The sequence below is a fragment of the Mirounga leonina genome, unplaced genomic scaffold (assembly GCF_011800145.1).
Source record: "Mirounga leonina isolate KUSES-001 unplaced genomic scaffold, KU_Mleo_1.0 Mir_151, whole genome shotgun sequence".
NCBI lineage: Eukaryota > Metazoa > Chordata > Mammalia > Carnivora > Phocidae > Mirounga > Mirounga leonina.
Genome location: NW_023270377.1, coordinates 14,878,599 through 14,898,213, shown reverse-complemented (window position 1 = coordinate 14,898,213; position 19,615 = coordinate 14,878,599). Strand labels below are relative to the sequence as shown.

The 19,615-nt window shown below is 41.3% G+C and overlaps 1 protein-coding gene across 2 annotated transcripts in view; it reads right to left on the bottom strand.

Moving 5' to 3' along the window:
- Positions 1-18,368, bottom strand: part of FARSB (phenylalanyl-tRNA synthetase subunit beta) — a 78,359-nt gene extending 59,991 nt beyond the window's left edge. The window contains exons 1-5 of one of the 2 annotated variants that reach the window (XM_035007025.1): positions 18,141-18,368; positions 10,652-10,707; positions 3,462-3,616; positions 1,392-1,461; positions 698-813 (exon numbers count right to left, since the gene is read on the bottom strand). In XM_035007025.1, coding sequence (XP_034862916.1) covers positions 698-813; positions 1,392-1,461; positions 3,462-3,616; positions 10,652-10,707; positions 18,141-18,198 — 455 coding nt within the window. In that variant the 5' untranslated portion in view covers positions 18,199-18,368. The remainder of the gene's footprint in view (positions 1-697; positions 814-1,391; positions 1,462-3,461; positions 3,617-10,651; positions 10,708-18,140) is intronic. The other variant, XM_035007026.1, reaches the window with a different exon arrangement.
- Between the last annotated feature and the right edge of the window lie 1,247 nt (positions 18,369-19,615).

Sequence of the window (19,615 nt, the reverse complement as noted above, 5' to 3'; positions counted from 1 at the left end):
GAGATATGCTGATGTATTTCAGGACCAATACAAAAAAAACTTGATATGTTAGCTAAAAGCTTAATGTTTATCAGTAAATCTATAATTTCCTTCAGGATTTCTTAAATAATGAGGTTAGTTCAAAGACTCCCATTGTTACCTTCCTTGACCTTTAGGAGTTCAGGAATTATATGTTTGAAGATCAGTGCATCAAAGGAGCCCATGGGAAACGATGGATAGTAATGTTGAATAGGAGTAAGAAAACTGAGTTATTTAAAAGTCTCAAGTTTCATCTGTAAATTTATATTTACTCAAAAAGTGACAACAAGCCAAAAATTTTTCCATTTTAAAATGACAGGTCATACTTCAAACTACCATCATTTAACATTTAGTAGTATAATCCACTACTAATAATTTGAACCAAACAACAAAAGCACAAACATAAAAACCAAGAAAATCTCTAGGAATAACTATTTCTTGTCTATGCAGTATTCCAAATAGAGCTCTTATTTCTCCATGCATTCACTGTTAGTAATAGTAACAAATAGCTATCTGGTAAAATGTAAACTTATTTAAATTTAGTTAAGCAAATTAAACTCTTGTTACATATTAATTTAGAAATGCTCTGAAAAAATCTGCAGAGAAAGAAAGGAAGAAGGGAGGGAAAAAAGAGGGGAAGGGACAGAGGAAGGCAAGGAGGAAAAATGCAACCACAAACCTGCAAATGTTCTGATGTAATTTCTCCTGGAGTTCCATGAAGCTGTCATATCGATCTTTAGTGAACTTTATATTTCGGAGAACTGCTGCCACAGCATAAGGACGTATTTTAGCTGTCTGAAGTTCATTGTATCATTAGAGATTGTCCACACCTGGGCTTTTCTCATAACATCTTGTGAAAGAAAGTTAGCTGCACTCTTGATACTATTGCAAATTTGCAAAAAAGCATATGTATTTCATTTAATCAGATAGTGGTGACAAGAGACAAAGTCACCCTTCTCATGGAATGTACATTTCAGTAAAATTTCTGAAAATTTACTAACCAGAAAAAATTAACCTGTAAGTAGTTTGCTCATAGTTGATATTTTACCAAAATAATGTTCCCCCAAAGTTTCTTTAAACTTTATTAATATACCACCACTTAATTCTATCTCAAAGTTTTTTAAATAAACACCTGGTGTTATTTTCCAAAATTATCCAGGAAAACAAATGCTTTGCTTTCACCAATAAATGAAAGGGAACAAATTGACAGTTTTTAAGAGCTAGAGGCTAAATATATGTCCATTTTTCGCAAATGGTCAAAGAAAATTGTATTTGGCAGAAGGATCAGGTTTGTACCTGTTCCCTACCCACCTTACAAATATATACACAAAGGAAACTTTCTAAAAAGGAAAATAAGAATTTAGTCTTATTACCTCTTCAGTGATGATCAATTTCTGGATTTCTCCATTAGGCATTACCCGTTTATACACTGGAGCCTTTATCCTAAAAGGAAATTAAACTTGATTTTTAACCAAAACATTTAATAAGCTCCATTCTGTGTAAAAGTACAAAAAATGAATAGAGCTAAGACAATAAATAGGCTGAAGTTACAGCAAATCAGATTTAGGCTGAATATTAAAACAAAATGCAAACTTTCTAACACTTAAGGTAGTCCAAAAATGGTATAGGATGCCTCATGGTAAGAAGTGTTCGGTCACTTGAGGATCAGCAGAGGCTAGAAAACCACTAAGCAACCATATAGGGGGTATTTAATTCAGCTGAGGGGCTGGATTTGTTAACTTTTTTTTTTTAGATTCGATCACCTTTAAAGCTTTATTCCAACCATGAGATTCTGAGCTTCTAAGAAAAATAGGGTTTATTAAAAATACAGATTGCCTGGTCCCATCTGGACCTACTGAATCAGGATGTTCAAATGAAAGGCCAAGGAAAGGTACATTTTGAAGGCATAGTCCAGGTAATTCTTATCAGGAGAGATTGGGAACTACTGTTTCAATTCAGTGCTTCTCAAAAACCTTAATGTGCTCACAGTCAAGTGGGGAATTTGTTAAACCATAGACTCATTCAATAGGTCTTGAGTAGAGGCTGAGATTCTGCATTTCTAACAAGCTCTCAGGTGATAAAGAGGATGCTGATCCACAGACCATACTTTGAGTAGCAAAAGGGTTAAGTCACTTTCCTAATCCTGTCTGATCATTTTTAAAAATGAGGAGGAGAAAACTCTAATGAAGCAGGTTTGGAACATGCACTCTAAGGGATCATCCCTGGCCCTAAAATATGAGGATCTGATTGTCACAGAACCAACTGAGTCACCTTCCAATTTTTTTTTTTTTTTTAATTTTATTTATTTGACAGAGAGAGACACAGCGAGAGAGGGGAACACAAGCAGGGGGAGTGGGAGAGGGAGAAGCAGGCTCCCAGCCGAGCAGGGAGCCCGATGTGGGGCTCCATCCCAGGATCCTGGAATCATGACCCGAGCTGAAGGCAGGTGCTTAACGATGAGCCACCCAGGCGCCCCCTTCCAAATTTTAACCACCTCAACCAAATGCCTAATTATCACCCTTTCACCCATACCCATCAGTCACCTGCAACCTCACAGGTTCAGTCTAGCCCATCGGCCAGAGGCTCTCATTCTTTTGCAACTGACCAGATGATATGTCATCGAAAGCAAAAATAATTATTTTTGATAGGTGTTATGTTTCACCTCTTTTCACTTCATATATTCATTACTTTCTGTATTCATGAATAGCTGGAAGGGGACTTAAAAATATTCATTATAAATTAGGAGACTGAGGGATGCCTGGGTACCTCAGTCGGCTAAGCATCTGACTCTTGATTTGGGCTCAGGTCATGATCTCAGAGTTGTGAGACTGAGCCCCATGTCGGGTTCCACACAAGGTCATGGAGTCTCCTTAAGATTCTCTCTCTCCCTCTGCCCTCCTCTACCCCTACCCAGCACTAGCAGGTGCATGCTCTCTCTCAACAAAAAAAAAAAAAAAAAAAAATTAGAAGATTGAAACTAGAGGCCAATTAACTTCTCCAAGATCAGAGAGCCATCATAAGATTTTCAGTTTTCCAGCTAGGAAGCTCCATTCCTGAGCTTCCTTAGAGTTCTTAAGCAAACAGCATACAAAGTTTTGCCACCTCTACTTTCCTCCCAACCTTTAACAAATCCAACTAGTCATCTATTTCTATTGGATTACTGAGGATGTTCACATGAACGCACTAAAAAATTTTATAAGCCATAAAATCCTTAACCACTCCTGTTTTAAAAAGTTCCCCAGATGGAAGGCTAGGACTCAGTATGCAAATTTTTAAATGGCTAAAATATGCATGAATCTTACTCTCCAACCCTCCCTCTAAGCAAAGCTAAAGCTGTGTACCTGCCCAACAAGTTCTTTTCTAAGGACTTAAAGAGGACTGCTGATAATAAAAGGCAAAAGAAATCTAACTGAGCAAAGTATTTAATAAACATATTCTCTTACCTTTCTTTGAAGACTTGAAATCCTCGAACCAATCCTTCCAAACACAGGAGATCATATCTATTGGCAGGGACGTCAATTTTGTAAAGAACAACATCAGAGGCTCCCTCTGCCTTTTCATTACCTTGTTCCTTACTTATGATTTCTTTCTCAGAAGTCTAAAACAAGTCCAAAAAAATAAAGCGAAATAAATCTAAATTCTTTGGAAAAAGTTGTTGACAGGGCTATAAAGTAGTAACTACAGGGGCTCCTGGGTGGCCCAGTTGGTTGAGCATCAGGGTCTTGGTTTCAGCTAAGGTCAGGATTGATCTTTTTCTCTCTCAAGTAAAATAAATAGATCTTTTTTAAAGAAAGGAGTAACTACATTATACATGTTCTTTTCTGCAATAAAACATGTTTATTATATCTGCAACAAAAACATTAAATGTTACAATCACAGCAACAAAAAATACTCAATGTTCTGCTGAGTTCCGACATCTAGCATACTCAGTCATTTCAGAACAGCACTAACTCCTCTAAAGCAAGGGTCAGCAAACTATGGTCCACTGGCCAAAATCATACCTGCCACCTATTTTTGTTAAGTTTTAATGGAACATCACCAGGCCCATTTGTTTACATGTTATCTACTGTGACTTACATACTGTAACAGCTGAGTTGTGATAGAGAGTACACCACCTACAAGGCTTACGATCTGGACCTCCACAAAGAGTTTACCCATCCCAGATTTAAAAGAAAATACCACCACCAAGTACAAAGAGCAACAACAAGGAAAAGTGTCAAAGAGGCAAAGTAAAGATGATTCACCAAATAAATATGACTTCTTATAATGACTCTAAAACTTAAATCCAGTAGGCACCCAAGCCTAGAAGCAACATGAGAATGAGAGGAACACTAAATAAAAAAGAAGAGAAAAAAAAAAAAAAACTGAAGAGATCAGAACTGTGGTGTAAATTGGGAGAGATTATAGGCACAATGGGAAGCGACCTAATGACAGTAAAGGTATAGAGAGCAGTAAGAATAAAGGCAACCAAAAAGAGAGAAGAAACACTAGAATAATTTTAATGCACTAGCCAAAAGCTTAGAATATCTCAATCACCACGTTATAGCAGAGAATAAGATTTTTTTTATATTTTTACTTTTTGTCTTTTTTTAATTTTATTTTATTATGTTATGTTAATCACCATACATCATTAGTTTTTGATGTAGTGTTCCATGATTCATTGTTTGCGTAGAACACCCAGTGCTCCATGCAGAGCGTGCCCTCCTTAATACCCGCACCAGGCTAACCCATCCTCCCACCCCCTCCCCTCTAGAACCCTCAGTTTGTTTCTCAGAGTCCATAGTCTCTCATGGTTCGTCTCCCCCTCTGATTCCCCCTCTTCATTCTTCCCCTCCTGCTATCTTTTTTTTTTTTTTAACATGATGTATTATCTGTTTCAGAGGTACAGGTCTGTGATTCATCAGTCTTACACAATTCACAGCGCTCACCATAGCACATACCCTCCCCAATGTCTATCACCCAGCCACCCCATCCCCCACTCCCCACCACTCCAACAACCCTGTTTGTTTCCTGAGATTAAGAATTTCTCGTATCAGTGAGATTATATGATACATGTCTTCCTCTGATTGACTTATTTCGCTTAGCATAATACCCTCTAGTTCCATCCACATCGCTGCAAATGGCAAGATTTCGTGGGTTTTTTTGATGGCTGCATAATATTCCATTGTGTGTGTGTGTGTGTGTACATATATATATATATATATATATATATATATATATATATATACACACCACATCTTCTTTATCCAGTCATCTATTGATGGACATCTTGGCTCTTTCCACAGTTTGGCGATTGTGGACATTGCTGCTATAAACACTAGGGTACACATACCCCTTTGGATCACATTTGTATCTTTGGGGTGAACACCCAGTAGTGCAATTGCTGGGTCATAGGGTAGCTCTACTTTCAACTTTCTGAGGAACCTCCATACTGTTTTCCAGAGTGGCTGCAGCAGCTTGCATTCCCACCAACAGTGTAGGAGGGTTCCCCTTTCTCCGCATCCCTGCCAACATCTGTCATTTCCGGACTTGTTAATTTTAGCCATTCTGACTGGTGTGAGGTTGTATCTCATTGAGGTTTTGAATTGGATTTCCCTGATGCCGAGCAATGTTGAGCACTTTTTCATGTGTCTGTTGGCCATTTGGATGTCTTCTTTGGAAAAATGTTCATGTCTTCTGCCCATTTCTTCATTGGATCATTTGTTCTTTGGGTGTTGAGTTCGATAAGTTCTTTATAGATTTTGAATACTAGCCCTTTATCTGATATGTCATTTCCAAATATCTTCTCCCATTCTGTCAGTTGTCTTTTGGTTTTGTTGACTGTTTCCTTTGCTGTGCAAAAGCTTTTTATCTTGATGAAGTCCCCATAGTTCATTTTTGCCCTTGCTTCCCTTGCCTTTGGCAATGTTTCTAGGAAGAAGTTTGCTGCGGCTGAGGTCGAAGAGGTTGCTGCCCATGTTCTCCTCTAGGATTTTGATGGACTCCTGTCTCACATTTAGGTCTTTCCACCATTTGGAGTCTATTTTTGTGTGTGGTGTAAGGAAATGGTCCAGTTTCATTCTTCCGCATGTGGCTGTCCAATTTCCCCAACACCATTTGTTGAAGAGACTGTCTTTTTTCCATTGGACATTCTTTCCTGCTTTGTCGAAGATGAGTTGACCATAGAGTTGAGGGTCCATTTCTGGGCTCTCTATTCTGTTCCATTGATCTATGTGTCTGTTTTTGTGCCAGTACCATACTGTCTTCATGATTACAGCTTTGTAATAGAGCTTGAAGTCCAGAATTGTGATGCCGCCAGCTTTGCTTTTCTTTTTCAACATTCCTCTGGCTATTCGGGGTCTTTTCTGGTTCCATACAAATTTTAGGATTATTTGTTCCATTTCTTTGAAAAAAGTGGATGGTATTTTGATAGGGATTGCATTAAATGTGTAGATTGCTCTAGGTAGCATTGACATCTTCACAATATTTGTTCTTCCAATCTATGAGCATGGAACGTTTCTCCATTTCTTTGGAAATGGAAGTACTCCTTCATGAGTACTTTATAGTTTTCTCAGTACAGATTCTTTGCCTCTTTGGTTAGATTTATTCCTAGGTATGTTATGGTTTTGGGTGTAATTTTAAGTGGATCGACTCCTTAATTTCTCTTTCTTCTCTCTTGTTGTTGGTGTATAGAAATGCCACTGATTTCTGTGCACTGATTTTATATCCTGCCACTTTATGAATTCCTGTATGAGTTTTGGGGTGGGGTCTTTTGGGTTTTCCACATAAAGTATCATATCATCTGCAAAGAGTGAGAGTTTGGCTTCTTTGCCGATTTGGATGCCTTTTATTTATTTTTGTTGTCTGATTGCTGTGACTAGGACTTCTAGTACTATGTTGAATAGCAGTGGTGATAGTGGACATCCTGCTGTTTTCCTGACCTTAGGGGGAAAGCTCTCAGTTTTTCCCCATTGAGAATGATATTCACTGTTGGTTTTTCATAGATGGCTTTTATGATATTGAGGTATGTACCCTCTATGCCTATACTCTGAAGAGTTTTGATCAAGAAAGGATGCTGTACTTTGTCAAATGCTTTTTCTGCATCTATTGAGAGGATCATATGATTCTTGTTCTTTTATTAATGTATTGTATCACACTGATTTGCAGATGTTGAACCAACCTTGCAGCCCAGGAATAAATCCCACTTGGTCGTGGTGAATAATCCTTTTAATGTACTGTTGGATCCTACTGGCTAGTATTTTGGTGAGAATTTTTGCATCCATGTTCATCAGGGATATTGGTCTGTAATTCTCCTTTTTGATGGTTTCTTTGTCTGGTTTGGGGATCAAGGTAATGGTGGCCTCATAAAACGAGTTTGGAAGTTTTCCTTCTATTTCTATTTTTTGGAACAGTTTCAGAAGAATAGGTATTCTTCTTCTTTAAATGTTTGGTAGAATTCCCCTGGAAAGCCATCTGGCCCTGGGCTCCTGTTTGTTGGGAGATTTTTTGATTACTGCTTCACTTTCCTTAGTGGTTATAGGTTCAGGTTTTCTATTTCTTCCTGGTTCAGTTTTGGTAGTTGATACATTTCTAGGAATGCATCCATTTCTTCCAGATTATCTAATTTGCTGGCATATACTTGCTCATAATATGTTCTTATAACTGTATTTCTTTGGTGTTGGTTGTGATCTCTCCTCTTTCATTCATGATTTTATGTATTTGGGTCATTTCTCTTTTCTTTTGGGTAAATCTGGCCAGGGGTTTATCAATCTTGTTAATTCTTTCAAAGAACCAGCTCCTAGTTTCGTTGATCTGTTCTACTGTTCTTTGGGTTTCTATTTCATTGATTTCTGCTCTGATCTTTATTATTTCTCTTCTCCTGCTGGGTTTAGGCTTTATTTGCTATTCTTTCTCCAGCTCCTTTAGGTGTAGGGTTAGGCTGTGTATTTGAGACCTTTCTTATTTCTTGAGAAAGACTTGTATTGCTATATACTTTCCTCTTAGGACTGCCTTTGCTGCATCCCAAAGATTTTGAACAGTTGTGTTTTCATTTTCATTTGTTTCCATGAATTTTTTTAATTCGTCTTTTATTTCCTGGTTGACCCATTCATTCTTTAGTAGGATGTTCTTTAGCCTCCATGTATTTGAGTTCTTTCCGACTTTCCTCTTGTGATTGAGTTCTAGTTTCAAAGCACTGTGGTCCGAAAATATGCAGGGAATGATCCCAATCTTTTCGTACCGGTTGAGACCTCATTTGTGACCCAGGATGTGATCTATTCTGGAGAATGTTCCATGGGCACTAGAGAAGAATGTGTATTCTGTTGCTTTGGGATGGAATGTTCTGAATATATCTGTGAAGTCCATTTGGTCCAGTGTGTCATTTAAAGTCTTTATTTCCTTGCTGATCTTTTGCTTAGATGATCTGTCCATTTCATTGGGGGGGGGGTTGTTAAAGTCCCCTACTATTATTGTATTGTTGTAGATGTGTTTCTTTGATTTTGTTATTAATTGGCTGCTCCCATGTTAGGGGCACAGATATTTACAATTGTTAGATCTTCTTGTTGGATAGCCCCTTTAGGTATGATATAGTGTCCTTCCTCATCTCTTATTATAGTCTTTGGTTTAAAATCTAATTTGTCTGATATAAGGATTGCCACCCCAGCTTTCTTTTGGTTCCATTAGCATGGTAAATGGTTTTCCACCCCCTCACTTTCAATCAGAGTAACAGATTTTCTTAAAGATAACCATTTGGCAAGAAAGAATCACTATGATATACACCTGAGATAAGATACTGTAGGTCACTTATACTTCAACTTAAAAAAGCAGCAATTCTATTGACCTCTTTGATTGAGCTCTATTTAAATTCTAATTTTTCCTCCTCCTCCTGCCTCCTTTCATGTCATGCTTTCATCTCCCCCATCATAGAGGGACCCATATGAAGAAGGGGAGAAAATGTGGTAAGTAGAGAAATTAAGACATCTGAATTTAAAAAAGAAAAAATGCCTACTCCCTTTGCAAAAAGACACACCAGCTTAAATCTTTCAGTATCTCAATTCATAAAAAGACTGTATCTGAAGGCTGGGTTTGTGAGGGCTAACAAAATCCTTATAGAAATAAAAGCTAACAGAAATTTCAGAGCTGGAAGGGATCTACAGGGATCATTTAATCCACAGCCCCCATTTCATAGATGAAAAGGAGGCCCAGAGAAGCGATGTAGTTGTCCATGGTTACACAGCTAGTGAATGTGGGAGCTTGAACTATTACTCAGATTTTCTGATACCCAGTCCAAGGCTCTTAGATATCATACAGCCTCATACATTATTGAAGTCTAATTATTAATAGCAACTTGGAGAAATCTTAGCCAATTTCAAGCATAAAGACGCTCATTAACAACAACAAAAAAAACTGCCTGTAACATCAGTAAAACGGCAGGAAAAACAAGGCAAGTCAATGTACATTTTTGTCAGCCTAAACCTCCTAGTGTTGTAATACCGAATAGATCAAGGAAAAAGACTTAAAAAAAAAAATAACACTAATTACAAGAAAAATGTGAAATCATCATTTTAGTGATAAATACAAGGTCTTAAGTGATCATTAGTAATATATTTTGCAAATGAACTTTTTAAAGGTATTTTAATTATACAATTAAAAGACTAGGAAGATGCTCCATAACAATTTTTGTAAGCAACTCTTCAAAAACTAGATCATCGGTGCGCCTGGGTGGCTCATGTGGTTAAGCAACTGCCTTCGGCTCAGGTCATGATCCCAGGGTCCTGGGATCAGCCCCGCATGGGGCTCCCTGCTCGGTGGGGGGCCTGCTTCTCCCTCTCCCTCTGCTGTTCCCATTGCTTGTGCTCTCCTGCTCTCTGTCAAATGGATAAATAAAATCTTAAAAAAAAAAAAAAAAACACCAAAACTAGAAGATCATCGCTTCTCGGTCTTTTGGCTAAGATCAAATGCAAAAACTAAAAGATCATTTTACAAGGTCAATGTAAACAGTAATGATTAGGAATGAATTAACACTGGTGAAATAGGAATAGTGGAAACAGGAAGTGAAGGAGGAGAAGCCACAGGCCACATGAACTCTGGCTAAAGTAACATTTCCATTGCTCCCCAGGCCCCTTTCCATAATTGATTTGTAAAAAGGCACCTCACTGCCAGGGAGCACACACTCATTCTGGGTTACTCAAGATGGTTTATCCATCTCCACAGCATTAGCCCGGTAACTTGAGGTGACTGCATACAACTTAACACATGAACCCTTTGAGATTTTTTTTTTTTTTAAAGATTTTATTTATTTATTTGACAGAGACACAGTGAGAGAAGGAACACAAGCAGGGGGAGCGGGAGGGGGAGAAGCAGGCTTCCCGCACAGCAGGGAGCCCGATGTAGGGCTCGATCCCAGGACCCTGGGATCATGACCTGAGCCAAAGGCAGACGCTTAACGACTGAGCCACCCAGGCGCCCCGCCCTTTGAGATTTTAAAGAAAGCAACAGATACTCTTAGAACTGGAGCTTAGCCCCTTAACACCAAGAACATAGAAATCACCAGAGCCCACAAATGTTCCATCTTAGTCTAACTATAAGGTAACAAAATATAGTAAACCTCTGAAAAATGCGCTTATACATGACTTAAAAAATATTCAATACATACAATTTCATCAAGTTCCAGACCAAATTCAAAACATAGTTCATCAAATTCTTCGTCAGCTGGAAAAAAAAAAAAAAAAGGAGATTGCTAATTTTAATCTGCTCAGCTTAAATGATGGTATGTAAACTGCATTTTTTTTTTAAAGATTTTATTTATTTATTTGAGAGAGAGAGAATGAGAGAGAGCACATGAGAGGGGGGAGGGTCAGAGGGAGAAGCAGACTCCCCGCAGAGCAGGGAGCCCGATGCGGGACTCGATCCCGGGACTCCAGGATCATGACCTGAGCCGAAGGCAGTCGCTCAACCGACTGAGGCCCCCAGGCGCCCCTGTAAACTGCATTTTCTTAATAACTGCCCTACACCAAGCTAGTATCAGGCAACAGATTGCACCATTTTAAAACCAACAAAAGGGACCAAAAAAAAAAAAAAAAAGCCCTCAAAAGAAACAACTATCTAAGGGCTGATTCATTTAATATCAACTACAGAATTAGGTTACTTGCAGTGGGAAGCTCACATTTACTTAGAAAAACAACCTATTAGGTAGGAATCAAATGTAAAGTAGGCTCCAAAACACAGATCCTGCACAATGGGAGAATGTCATGTAAGTCCTATCATTTAAAATTCTGAGGCCTGATAGCGGGCTTTGGAGGCAGGCCAAACAGAGTTTGAACTCTTGACTACTCCATTTACTAGTTCTGAGAGCTTGGCACCTTATGTAAACTTCCTGATACCTAGGTCTCATCCATTAAGTAGCATTTTACAGCTATTTATTTTTAGCATGGAACTCTGGGAAAGATTCCAATGATATTATGCAGGTAATGGACTTGGCATAGCACCCCAAAACACAGTAGGTCTCCAATAATTAACAATTCTCTTCCTTGAAGTTATATTCTAATTTGCTACCTCATACAGCATTTGGGGGATTCTGTCATTATCAAAAATTGAACATAAACCATCACTACTGGTATATTCTAGTGAAAAGCTGGTCTTAAGATTCTGACCCTGACAATGAACTTCAACTCAACACTTAAGAGTTATCTACTATATGCCAGGTGCTATACTAGGTGCCAAGGCTACAAAAATAATTCCTACTCTAATAAGGAAATCAGATGTGTAAATATAGTTATGTTAAGTGCAAGGTACAGAGGTGGCACAAAGAAAGTAATTAGCTTCACTTAGAGTCAGCTAAGGCTTCACACAAAGGCCAAGTTCTTTAGGCAGAGACTGTGGGGAATGGGACAACAGCATGGGAAATTTGCAAAGGTCAATACGGATGAAGCATAAGGATAAAGTCAGGAAGAGATACAATGCAGCAAGCAGAAAGAACCCACATGCCAAGGGCCTTGCTCTGTCCTGCCTGCAGGCAGTGGGGGTTACACTGAAGGATTTTCTGCTGGGCAAAAGCGGGATTAGCTCTGCACTTTAAAGAATGGTGGCAGAGGGGGCGCCTGGGTGGCTCAGATGGTTAAGCGTCTGCCTTCGGCTCAGGTCATGATCCCAGGGTCCTGGGATCGAGTCCCACATCAGGCTCCCAGCTCAGCGGGGAGCCTGCTTCTCCCTCTGACCCTCTCCCCTTTCATGCTGTTTCTCTCTTGCTCGCTCTCTAAAAAATAAATAAAATCTTAAAAAAAAAAAAAAGAATGGTGGCAGAGTGGTAGATGGACCGGAGCAGGGAGGCTTCTGCAACAGTACAGATGAAGCACAGTGAGGACCTGACTGAAGGAGCAGCACTGGGTACAGGGAGGAAGAATGTGAGGAATGTCAAAGAGAATCTGTAAGGCTTAATGACGGGATGGGAGGTGGGAATGGTGGGAGCAGAAAGAGTCTAGGTCTCCCAGGTCTCCAGCGTAGGTACCATTAACTAGGGCCAGGAACAACAGATGTGCCCAGTAATCCCTGCTCTTGGTATTCACATCCTTGTGTAAACGGAGTTCTGAAGCAACCACAGGAGTGATCCTTGAAGCATATTCTTCAGCCAGCCAAGCCTCGAGATGACTGCAGGCCCAGCTGACAGCTTGCCTACAACCTGGTCAGAGACCCACAGCCAGAACCACCCAGCAAGCTACTCCTCTATTCCTCTCTCAGAAACTGTGAAATAATCACTTATTTTACACTCCTATGTACTGGGGTAATTCGTAATGCAGCAATAGAGAATACAGACTTTAGTCCCTGGAAGTGGAGTGCTGCCCTAACAAAATATGGGGAAAACATGGGAATGGCTTTAGAACCAGGAGGTGGGCTTTGAGCAAAGTGTAAATCAAAACCTCAAATGCCTTGGAAAAGCTGATACAAGAAGCCTCATAGTCTTTAATAAGGATGCAGGTGAGGACATGGAGGAAACTGAGGGAGTGTTACTGGAAACTGGAAAAGGAGAATCCTTTATATATAAAGGCAGAAGTTTAGCAAGCAAGGCTATTGCCAAGTCATGCAGACTGTAGAAAATGTACCTATTCAACTGGGCGATGTAACTAAGATTCCCATCGAGTGCTGTGTCGCCTGGTTTTATTCTTGCCGTTTATAATGTAAGAGAAACGAAAGGCCATTAAAAAGGAGCCACGACTTGATGGTTTTAAAAATTCTCAGCCTCCTAAGATGTAAAACAGTGCTAAAATTAAGAAATGACTTCTGAGCAGAGCAAATCCACGGCAATGCCAGGAAAGCATGGTCCAAAGATGAAATTAAGGATATGATTGTAAAATCTTAAGACTCAGAAAGATTAAAGGTACTATTCATTCACATAAAAGGCACTCTAAGGGTGTGCCTCACAAATTCAGTCACACAACTGAGTTTAATCAAGGGCACTGTATCAGAAAAAGCCCAAGGTACAAAACACCTTATTTGAGAGATTTGTGAGTGGTGTGGCCGTCCACTAATGAAATGGAAACTAGCAAAATTCAAGGAAGACCTGCAATGTTTTTAAAAGAAATAAATATGCAGAAACATTGTTAAGCCTGAGCTGAAAGGGACAGAGACAGGACAAAATGAAGTCTTCAAACCGCCAAAATTCTATTAGCAAGTAATAGACTGAAAAAAACTAATCAGATGTAAAGCACCTGCTTTCTTTCACACACACACAAAAACATAATAAGGATCACTCAGAGTGCAGCCAAGAGCCTAGAGGCTAGGGCTAAAAGCCATGGAGAATGATCCCAGGCCTTGAGACCTAATCAAGAAGGTCCAACATGTGCCAGCTCCATTTCAGATCTGCCATGAACCAAGGACTCCTTTGTGTCTCCCACTTTCCCTTCTGAATAGGAATATGTATAGCAGTTACCCTATGTCTGTCTCCCCAATGGATGTTAGCTGTCGGTGGGGCAGATCATGTATCTCTTTAGTCTCTGAGACCAAGAGTAACTATATTCAAGTAGCTGTACTTAAGGAACTACACTTCCACACCAGGACCTGATTTAGAGGGGATTCTGGATTTTGAGCTGCTGCTCTAATGGGATGACACTTCTGGAATCCTTGGGAAGGGGTGAGTAGATTTTACATGCAGGAGGAACATGAATCATTGAGGGCCAAAGGGGCAGACTACCTGCCTCCTGGTATTCACATCCTTGTGCAGTCCCCCTCCACACTGTGCTGAATTGGTCTGTGTGACCTAAAGATGATGGGAAGGGATGGCATGTCACTTCTGAGATACTACTGAAAATTGTGCTTCTGTAACTCTGAACACTCAATTACCTGCTCTCTTGGGTCCTCTCACTCTGGGACAAACAAGCCACCATACTGCAAGCAGTCCTAGGTGGGAGGCACTGAAGTCTGACCAAAAATGTGCAAGGAGCAGAGGCCTGCCAACAACCACTTGAGTGAATTTAGAATTAGATTCTCCAACCCCACTTAGGCCTTGAGATGACTACAGACCTGGCACCTTTATGACAAGGTAGTAAGAGATCCAGAGCCAGAACTACCCAACTAAGCCACTCCCCAATCCTGGACCCTCAGAAGCCATTTAACAAATGACTGTTTTAAGGGGCTAAATTTTGGGGTAATTCATGATGCAGTAATAGATTACAATCTGGTAACCATTTAGTTATTAAATATTAGTTATTAAAATATTGAATCTGGGGGCACCTGGGTGGCTCAGTTGGTTAAGCGACTGCCTTCGGCTCAGGTCATGATCCTGGAGTCCCGGGATCGAGTCCCGCATCGGGCTCCCTGCTCGGCGGGGAGTCTGCTTCTCCCTCTGACCCTCCTCCCTCTCATGCTCTCTGTCTCTCATTCTCTCTGTCTCAAATAAATAAATAAAATCTTTAAAAAATAAATAAATAAATAAATAAAATATTGAATCTGTCAATGAATCCTAATTATACAATTTGTTTTATTCCTTTTAGCTGTATTTCATGTGCTTAGAAACAAGGAAGAACCAACAAAATCAGGATTAATAATCCTAACAAAATGACACACCTGACTATATCCTAGGGGTTTGTAGGACATACCCAGGTGCCTCTGACAGTACTGTCAGCAATCACACCGAGGCAGAGCAGGACCAGAACTCAACAGTGATAATAAATCAGTTAACAAGAAAATGAACGACAAGAAGGAAAACACCTGAGAAAGGGGATTAAAAAGGTAGACTGAGAGGGACACCTGGGTGGCTCAGTTGGTTAAGCGTCTGCCTTGGGCTCAGGTCATGGTCCCAGGGTCCTGGGATCGAGCCCCGCATCTCCTCGGCCTCCTTGCTCACCAGGGAGCCTGCTTCTCCCTCTGCCTGCCACTCCCCCTGCTCACTTACTCTGACAAAAAAATCTTAAAAAAAAAAAAAAAAGATAATGCCAGATTCTTTGGGGGGTAAAAAATTAAAAAAGGTAGACGGAGATAAAACTGCCCCAGAGAAGCAAAATGACTAAAACAATAGAAGAATAGATATTGAGTAGAATAGATATTGAGAAATATCCCTGGTAAGCAAAGAGATGAAGGGGAAGGCAGTAACCGGTAGAAACAATGGAATTTAGGACAAAAAGCAAACCTTGGAAGGACTGAAGAGGGAATGGAGATCCAAAAGAGTGAATGAGATATTATCTGAAAATAGAGAGGAAGGCTGGGGCGCCTGGGTGGCTCAGTCATTAAGCGTCTGCCTTCAGCTCAGTTCATGAGCCCAGGGTCCTGAGATCAAGCCCCACATCGGGCTCCCTGCTCGGTAGGAAGCCTGCTTCTCCCTCTCCCACTCCCCCCTGTTTATGTTCCCTCTCTCACTGTCTCTCTCTGTCAAATAAAATCTTCAAAAAAAAAAAAAAATAGGGGGTGCCTGCGTGGCTCAGTCGTTAAGCGTCTGCCTTCGGCTCAGGTCATGATCCCAGGGTCCTGGGATCGAGTCCCGCGTCGGGCTCCCTGCTCCACGGGAAGCCTGCTTCTCCCTCTTCCACTCCCCCTGCTTGTGTTCCCTCTCTCGCTGTCTCTCTCTCTCGCTATCAAGTAAATAAATAAAATCTTTAAAAAAATAGGAGGAAGACTGATTAAAAGAGAGAGGGTAAGAAACGAGATGGACTCATACTACTTGGAAACTGGATACTTTGCTAAACATGTTTTTCCAACTTTGACCTCAACCCAGTTAAGTTTCAACAACATATGAAATATAAACTAATGATGAATATTATTTCTGACCTGTCTTAAGTACATCTCAATAACATCAATCTTTCTGATGTTTTAGAGTCAGTACCTGATGGATACTTGGGGGGGGGGGCAATCAAGCTTGCCTGATCGCTTTCAATAAAAAAGGGGGGGGCAGCCAGAGAATATATTAAAACACCAAATGACAGTAAATATATAAATCTCACCATTTTAAAAACCTAGAATAGGGGCGCCTGGGTGGCTCAGCCAGTTAAATGACCGACTCTGGATTTCAGCTCAGGTCATGATCTCAGGATGGTAGGATCCAGTCCTACGATGGGCTCCACACTCAGTGGGGAGTCTGCTTGAGTTTCTCTCCTTCTCCCTCTCCCTCTGCCCCCCCCAACACTTGTGCACGTGCTCTCTCAAATAAATCTTTAAAAAAATAAAAATTTTTAAAAAGGAAATACAAACCTAATTTCTTACTTTCCCAGAAATGTATACTTGGGTGGTAACTAATCACAGATATCTTGAACAAATATTTGCCACATACCATCTTTTGCAATTCAGGCATATCATATACCATTAGTGAGAATATGGTTTAGAAGAATGGGTGAAGAAATATAAATACGCCAAAAAAAAAAGAAAGAAAGAAAATAAGCATGTTATAAAAAGTATAAAGAAAAAAGGTGTAGAAAATTAGAGCTGAATTCAGAGGTCAAGAGTATTACCTCTATTTTCAAGGTCTTAAAGGCAGAACCCTACAAAGAATACTTAAAAGAATATGTAGTACCTAAAATGTTTCTGAAGGTGTAAAATTTTTTTTTTTAAGATTTTATTTATTTGGCAGAGAAAGAGAGAGAAAGCAAGCACAGCAGGGGGAGCAGCAGAGGGAGAGGGAGAAGCAGACTCTCCGCTGAGCAGGGAGCACCGTGCAGGCCTCGATCCCAGGACCCTGGAATCATGACCTGAGCCCAAGGCAGACGCTTAACCAACTGAGCCACCTCGGTGCCCCTCAGGAACATTTTAAAAGCTAACTATTTTCAGGTAATATCTTATTCTAGGAAGCAGTACCTTTTAAACAGACTAGGGCTCTGTTATCGTCCTGAGCCCTAAAAGCCAAAAACAGCTCACAAACCAGCTGCCACAGCTTTTATATAAGCTGATAACTACGAAAGGCAGATACCATTTCAACTGTTACATCCATATGGTCCCAGATGATTGTACTTAATATTTCCTCTTCTCCAAATGGGGATGTTTTTAGAACAGAAGAGATGAAGACTGAGCCCACCCAGTAAAGACTCCTCATTGTCATTCGGGTCTGAGCTCAGATGTTACTACTGCATCTAATGTTGTCCTTAGAACAGTATTTTCGTTCCCCTGATAGCCTTTAACTTAATCCAGAATCATTTTATTAATGTGCTGGTTACTTATTGTCTGCCTCCCTCATTAGAATGTGACCGTGGACCTTGTGTCATGTGCACCGCTGTATTCCCAAAGCGCTTAGAGCAGTGCCTGGCACGTAACACCTAATACATTATACCACCCCTTCCCGCTCAAACTTCTCCCTCCACTCCCTCTTAAATGGAGTTTCTATAGAGCTCTTCTTGTTGCACTCCACTAGCTGCACTCGGGATGCAACCTAGAGCTTCATTCCTACTCTATCCCCTGGCACCAGGCACGCAGAAGACGCTCCATGGGAGATTGCTGAATGAATGACACAGCGAGCTGGACAGGCGCGGATGCAAAGACCGCCCTGGCACGACTGGTTGCGAGAGGCTACTTCAGCCCCGCCGCTTAGACAGCCAGCCATCCCGGTCTATACCCGGGGCACCCGAGGCCAAAACCTGCCGGGCAGCATGAACGTTACCACGGAGCCCTTTTGAACGGGGTCCCGGCCTCTGAGGAGAGGCACAAAGCCAGGCTATGGGGCCGGCACTTACTGTAGGTCCATCCCAGGGCTTTGAAGAGCAGATCCCGCTTCACGCTGACAGTCGGCATGGCGAGTCAGACCCCACCGCGCCTGCGCCGTAAACCGGCCGGCGCTCAGCTCACGAGGCACGTAGGACCCGGCCCGCTCTTGCATGGGCTCTCTTAAATATTGCCAGTCTTCTTCCAATAGTTTCTGCCTCGTTTTTCATCTAAAGGCAAGTAAATTGTCACAATTAAACTCTGTAAATCCACCTGCGTTGTACGAATGACGCGCAGGCTGAGAAAGGAGCCAAAATTGGATAGAATGTGCTACGATTTGATAGGCAGTAGAAAGGACAGACTGCAAAGGCCCTCACGCTTCTAACCCGCTAAGGGCGGAGGACACCAAACTAGTGGGCGGGGACAAGTGACGACATGTGGTGGGGCGGGGCCTGGAGGTGGAGCATCCTCTCCAGGAGGTGGGGAGAAGGTGAGCGGACAGGAGGGGTCTGAAGCATCCTACTGGAGGAAAATGTGCACATCTGAGCTGTGAGAGCAGCTCAGGGAAACCAAGGGACCGCAGTTTGGGCTTCATTCTTCGTGCTTACATAGTCTCCCTTGTACCCTTGTAAGTCTTATACCTGGATTGGAGCCTTGCAGCAGCCCCTTTTTAAGGGAGGCTTCCTTAGAGACTTGAGAAGAAAGAAACTGATATTTAGACAGTGCTATCTGCTGGGAGAGGCTGGGCTCAGGCCTCTGCCGGCATTAGCAAATTTCCTCTTTCTGACAACCCTGAATGTAATGGGCTGAATGGGGCCCCCTAAGATATCAGGTCCTAAGCCCTGGCCCCTGTAAATGTTACCTCATGTGGAAACAGTCTTTGCAGGTTAATTTAAGGATCTGGAGATGGGGGGGATTATCCTGGATTATCAGATGGACCCTAAATGCGATCACAGGCATCCTTTGAAGAGGGAGGCAGAGGGACATTTTACAAACAGAAGAGGGGCAGGCAGTATAACCAAAAGGGCAGAGACTGTAATGATGTAGCCACAAGTCAAGGAATGCCAAAAGCCACCTGAAAATGAAGAGGCAATGAAGGGTTCTCCCCCTGGCCTCTGGAGCAGACCTACAGTGTCTAGAGACACTGATTTTGGCCAAGTGAAATGGATTTGGGACTTAAACTTGTTTTAACCCACCAAGTTTGTGATTATTTGTTACAGGAAATACACCAACATAGGTGATCATTATTCCCATTTTACAGATGGTGAGACCAAGGCACAAGCTGAGTCACTCAACTCTCAAGGCTGAGCTGAGGCAGTTTCATGGGGGAGACTTGCCCTTATCCTTTCTAGTATACAGTGACTGAGGGCCTCCAAAGCCATTCAGGTGGGGGGCAGTAGGTGGGTGGAACTTAGGCCTTTCGACTACCATTCAAGCAGGTTTGCACTATATTAACTTCCCTCCATGACTGCAGGCAATCCCTTCCCAGTACCCAATATAACAGATT